At 34.0% G+C, this 6413-nt stretch overlaps 1 protein-coding gene across 2 annotated transcripts; it reads right to left on the bottom strand.

Moving 5' to 3' along the window:
* Window positions 1-461: 461 nt before the first annotated feature.
* Window positions 462-6119, bottom strand: LOC110709461 (protein DETOXIFICATION 24-like). Of its 2 annotated transcripts, none has more exons than XM_021887674.1 (9): window positions 6031-6119; window positions 5064-5312; window positions 3968-4509; window positions 3246-3332; window positions 3099-3155; window positions 2784-3022; window positions 2069-2187; window positions 1254-1340; window positions 462-1121 (listed from the first exon to the last, which is right to left on the bottom strand). In XM_021887674.1, exons 1-9 carry the CDS (start codon window positions 6097-6099, stop codon window positions 1083-1085), a joined length of 1488 nt encoding a protein of 495 aa, XP_021743366.1. In that variant the 5' UTR covers window positions 6100-6119; the 3' UTR covers window positions 462-1082. The 2 variants fall into 2 exon arrangements, with proteins under 2 accessions (XP_021743366.1, XP_021743367.1); XM_021887675.1 differs by lacking the exon at window positions 6031-6119 and adding an exon at window positions 5454-5675.
* Between the last annotated feature and the right edge of the window lie 294 nt (window positions 6120-6413).

Genomic DNA, 6413 nt, shown 5'->3' on the forward strand with positions numbered 1-6413 from the left:
ATATTTCCAAATCATGAAATAAAATATTTTCAAGATTATTAAATAATTAAAAATAAACTTTTAACTTTAAGAAATACTAATTTAAATTAAAATATGTATAAAAATATGGGGTATTACACCTTCCTTTCCTCACCCCGAAAACCCTCTTAAAGACATTAGGGGTGATTTTCGAAGGTGGGGTGAGAAAGTGGCAGCTAGGTTTTTTTTTTTTTTTTTTTTTCTTATTTAATTTTTTTATTTCATTTAATTATGACCAATCACATGCTGACACGTGCATTAAATATATATATTTTTTTTACCTATTTAATAGATTACCGATCACTTGGGGCTAATAAAACCGAATACACCCAAAAGTTCGAATTATTTTAAAATAATTTGAAGTTGGGATTAATTAAAGTGAATACATAAAAGTTGAGATTATTTAAAGCGAATACACCTACTTGTGAAAAACACTCTTAATATAGAAACAACACACATCACCTTACTAATGAAATTACAAAAGTACACATTTGTTTCTCAAATAATGAATACCTTCTTTTATGTTGTTCCTATGTATCAATGATGTCTTGTGTCAAAATATAATCAAAAGAATTATACTTCTTACTAATTTTTAAATAAGGTCTCCTTACCATCATAAGACCAACTTATAGGTGGGTTGGGCCAAAGAGAAAGACACATGTCTGAAGTGATTCAGAAAAGTGGTCCAATAATGGCAGGACGGTCGAACACAAATGTTGCTCACAACTCGGGGTATTGCCTAGAAAACTACTTATTACATACAAAAATAAATAACCTTTCTTTCTACAAGCTCTTGCTCTACATTGAGTCGGCGAACTTCTTGCACTTGGTTGTGAGTCTTGCGAACCTTGCAATGAAGACGGGAAGCAAGATAATTAAGTTCAGCAATGCAATGAAATTTGAAACCATATTCGATGAATTATGACCCCAAGGCAAGCCTTTTGGAACTTGTGTTACAAATCAGCTTCTGAAACACCAGAAGTGGTCAAGTGGTGACAATAGTCATAATAATGAACTTTCTTCTCAAATCATTGATAACAATTCAAGATAAAGTTCTTATCTTATCAGGAAAGATGATACAGACGTTTCGACGCCTTTTTAACCTGTAAGTTGGGTACAGTCTGATAAATTAGCATATATGATGAGGAGTTAAAGAGGAGCATACACAACTTCAAACTTAAAAAACAATAATGCAAGTAAATCAAACCACATAAGAGTGACTGAATTGGCATTACCTCATCCACCCAATCAATTTTCCATGTAAGGTAGAGAAGCGCAATCGTTTGTGTTACCATTCCACACATCATTCCTATCCATATTCCCTACAACAAAACAAAGATGTTCGTAAAATACAGCAACATCTGCCAGAAATTAATACTACCTGTCTTTTATCAGTATCTATGTTTTTATATTGACATGATTCACATATTCTAATTAGATTATTTTTTATGGCATCATGCTAGATTCCTCTTATTGCAAATTTTATTGATATCAATTTTTTTTTTTTTTTATAGATTTTTGGTTATGGATATATTAATGGTTGAAGTTAAGCACTGGCTAAAGAATTTTTACAAAAGTAAAAACGGAGGAAGTGTTGCATATACTAAAACAAATGTGTGGTACCTTTCACTCACAATTGAACAATTACAAGATCAATCGAACAAATCCTAGAAAAGAACTTTTTGTAAAATTGTATCATATTCTTAACTATGAGGGGTTAGGACAATAAGAAACTATTTCCGGACCAAGGGAGTAACATAATGGCTAGTAATTTCGAACTTTTTGGGGGCAAATATGTACTGGTATTTATATACTTCAATAGTTCAATGTTTTCTCAATGCGACAAAGAGACAATCTAGGAACTGCTTTCAGTTTATCATCAGAGAATAATACTCTATGTTCAGTCCACCGTTTTCGTCAGAGAAAAAAAAAATAAAAAATTTAGTCTCAGACAATTTTGATAAGAAATAGTGTAATTTGTTACTTGATTTTATATAATTTCCATCCATTTAAGTATTCACAGTTATAGGAAGGGTTGAGAGTTTCTTACTTTAACCTCCATATGAGCAGCATATGCCAGTAGAACTCCAATCGGGATCCCGATGACATAATATGAACAGACATTAACAATTGCAACCACTCCTTGTGATCCACAGCCAATTGCAACCCCTGTGTGGAAAGAAATCTTTGAGATATAATATAAACAAGTAGGATAACTATATATTGACTAAATTATCAAAGGTCATTCTGTTGCAACCATAGCTTTTAACAAATAAAATGAACAGGCAATGAATAATGTTCCAAAACTTTCTACTTTAACTATGTCGTTTCACTTGAGTTTGAAACATGACATCCTAACAAAGTAAGGGTTAGGCAACATGAGCTTGTTATGATGTTCGGACTCTTCATTACAGCTCACGTGTTCATGTAGGATGCTTGACAGTCCACTGGGCATGAAAACTTCAATTTTGGGCCAAAAGACAGAAATTTATAACTTCCTATCACATATATAACAAGGAGAGTACATGTTTTGGTATCCATGTTGAAGCTTCGGGCACTCATAACATGTCCTGATGGCTAAAAGTTAAGAACATTTACGTTGGATTCTTGAAATACTAAATTAAGACACTCGAGTTTTATGCCTAAGCATCATAAAAGGCCAAACTGGTAGGAATGAAGAAATTCATCACAAAAACACGAGGCAAGAATGGAAAAATCTAGATTGTTGTTAAGCAGCGGTTATGACTTATGACAGTATTACTTACCTGATAATACTGGTCCAACATTGTTTAGTAGAATCGAAAATGCAAGTGGGACAGAAAGGTCAGACACAGCTTTTGCAACTTCTTCACTGCTTGTAAACAAGTATGAAATTTGATGGCCAAATGCCAAACATAAAATCCAAAAGAATATGCCAATAATAACTGAGGTGTACAAGATCACGTCAACTGAAAATTTCGCTGCCTTGCCATTTCCTCTTCCTAGTTCATTTGAAACCCGAACACTACACAGAGAATTATTTACACTGAGTAATGTTCATCGTATAACATAAGCCAAGTATAAGTTAGTAAGAGACTTACCAAACAGCACCCAGAAAGCCAAGGCATATCATGAGTTCCCATGTACTCACATTTAAGCTGTAAAAGATTTATTCAGTAAGATTGAATTCTGCAGAGTGAGGAAAGGAAAATCGAAAGGAAAGCGATAATTCTGATCAAAATCCTTACCAAATTGAGAAGGCAGAAATGGCAACTGTTGCATATTTCATGTATCCTGCTAATAGAACTAAAATAGCATTGTACCACACCTGGGTGCTATGGAAGATATAGGAAAAAGATCCAATTAGCACAATGTAAATAACAGTTCTTCGATGAAAATCCCAATACAGAATAGATTAGGGGGCCAAGTAGAGGAAGAGGTATATGAAAACTGCAAGATTGTTTATTTTCATTCAGGTTTAGAAAAAAATGGTTTAAGTCAATATGTCTTCAAAATTTTCTCTGTGCACATCAAAGCTGAAGTAGTCTTACAGTTGGTACATCACTAAATGCAAAGTTTATGATATGTTGAATACCATTACACATTTTTAGACAACAACTAATCTCAAATCAGTCAAATATGAAAGAACTTGAAAGTTCATATGAATAAAATGCTAGCAAACCACTATGATGGCTATTTGAACGATTTATGATCAAACACCATTATAATTTTCTTTCATTAAGTTGGATGACGTAGGATTGTTGAAAGAGGAGGCACATTTTAACTGTTTATGATCAAGCACCAATACCAATATTAAGGTAAGATGATCACGAAAGCTTGAAATTTGATTATAGTCATAACATCCTTATTCTGGGTTAAAATCTGGAGTTTCATTGTTAATTGATTATACAAATATTCCACTACAATTTGTGTGAGTGAGAAATATTTAGTGTAGGGAGAGAAATTTTACCAAAGCATTACACCTGAAGAAGTTGAGGACTTCAGGACAGGCATTAGACCAGTGAATGCAGCTCTATCGAATCCTCTCCATGTAAGTGGACACCAACCTCCAAATATGTAAACAACCTCACCAAGCACCTTCACCGCAAATGCAATGATCAGGGCAATCATTACCCCAGGAAGCCCCCAATCCATTATGTACACAAAAATCCATGACAGCAGGGCATGGACGAAAAACAAAATCCCAAACAGCCATGTAACCACCATATTCTTATTTTGTGCTTGCAAATACATCTGCATTGTCATGCCAAAAACATTGAGATACATAATGGGAATGAACCACAGAGATATACTTCCAGCAGCCACAGCAATATCCTCTTCTTGTCCGAGAAGTCTAAGGAGAGGTGTAGCGAAAATGTAGAATGGCACCATCATTGTTGCTACAGCAGTATTAACAATCCATGATCTTTGTAAGTGCACTCCCATCATGTCATATTGTTTGGCTCCAAAGGATTCTCCACAAAGAGTCTCTGTAACACTTGCCATTCCTAGCTGAAGAAAAACCAAAATGAAAAAAATTTTAATGCTCGCAAGGGCTGTAATGCATTGCACCTAGAATAGTGATCTTATTAAGTAAGAAGTTAAATCTATGACTAGCTCATACTACATATTATTTCTTCAGCGTTCAGCCTTCCGATTGATTTCGAAGTAAGCAATAACAAAGTTGACACTGAGGCCGTTTCTTTCACCCCAAAAAAAAACTTGAAAAACAGAAATTCTAAAAAGTTCAGACAAAGACCGAACAGTTGAGATAAGGAAATCCATCAAGTTCATTGCACAACTAAGTTTATGCAATTCCAAAGTAATAAGTTCAGATAACGAAAATTTAAGAGAAAAGAATGTTTGAAACTCAGGAGCCAACATTAACCCAAAGTCCTGAGCAACATGATTATAGAGGAATTTTCTTTTAACAATAAGCATCATAAAACACATATATAAACATAGTTCCTATCACATTGCATACAAGAACAATACTAGTACAATATGCAAACTAATATTGATGCAGGATGATAATAAGAAGCAAAGGGATACATGAGATTAATTACCAAGATACCATTGGCAAAGCGCACTAGTATAGTTTGTACAAGAGCATAAGCAGCAAGATCCACTTCTCTAATATGCCCAAATGAAGCTTGTGAAACCACATAAGCTCCATACGTTGTTACACGACACACCATTGCAGGGAATGCAATTGCCCATACTCGTTTCGATTCTTCCCAAACTCTTTGCTTAAAGTGATCAACCTTTTCATCTTCACATACAAGAAGCCTCGCTTCAGGTCCCGAGTCCATCCTCTGCATACAACAGATTTCACTAGCAAACTTCAAAAGATGGAGGGAAGAAAAGAGAGGCTAACTCAAAAGCCAAATGATCTATCTGTCAATTTAAAAGGGTCTTCTGACCTTCACTTTCAGAAATCAAAAGCAGTAGTTTACCTCATTTAGCATTAGACCAACACTCGACCCTTTTGGAAAGCCGCGCTAAATGGTGGTATAATGAACTTATATGTACAAGTAAATTTTGCAGATCGACTTAATAAAATAAAACACGTACTTGTTAAGTTTATATAAATAAACAATTACACACTAGTTCATTACTATTACCAAATGTGCCGGCTCATTTCTGACAATCAATCATATTTATTTTTTTATTATTGCAGTTTATATAAATAAACAATTGATTTAGATCTGAAAAAGTGCTTAAGTTAAGTTTAATCTGCCAACTTGGTTCCTCTAATTTCTTTGATATGATTTATAATAAACTGCTAAATAACACATAATTATCCAAAACACAAGTCAAAGGTTAACACTTGCACTTCATGAACTAACATAAATCTTTTTTATTTAATACAACTATATAAAATAACTAAAAAAGGAAACTAACGCACGCACTGACGCATACAGCATACTACCTACAAAAAATGGAGTCAAGAAAACAAAAATGTCTTCTAAAGTAATTGAAAAGACAATATCCAATAAAGAAGGAAAAGTGAAAAAGAGATGAAATTTTTACATTTGAAGAATTGAGGTTAACAAAACCTTGAAAGGAAGTTGCCGTTGTTTGCGGCTGTTGGCGCCACATATGTCAACTGTATAAATTTGTGGATGTTTTTAAGATGGTCACCAAAAATTGTGAGTGGGTTTTTGTGAGAGTAAATACAAAATTATTGGGTCATCAAAATTATTAAATTTTTGCATGGGCCCGGGCAACCCAATTAGGAGGAGGAGAGTTTTTGGTCCACTTACAAGCCCAAAGAGGTTCCATCCTAAAACCAATTGGTGATAGGAGGAGTAACTCCTAAGCTTATAAAGTGGTTGATGTTCTCCTCTTTCTCTAATGTGGGACAACTCACTAGTGCACACTATATGGGGTTCAACAAAAATATATATTTTTTC

This window comes from Chenopodium quinoa, unplaced genomic scaffold (genome assembly GCF_001683475.1).
Source record: "Chenopodium quinoa cultivar QQ74 unplaced genomic scaffold, ASM168347v1, whole genome shotgun sequence".
Classification (NCBI taxonomy): domain Eukaryota; kingdom Viridiplantae; phylum Streptophyta; class Magnoliopsida; order Caryophyllales; family Amaranthaceae; genus Chenopodium; species Chenopodium quinoa.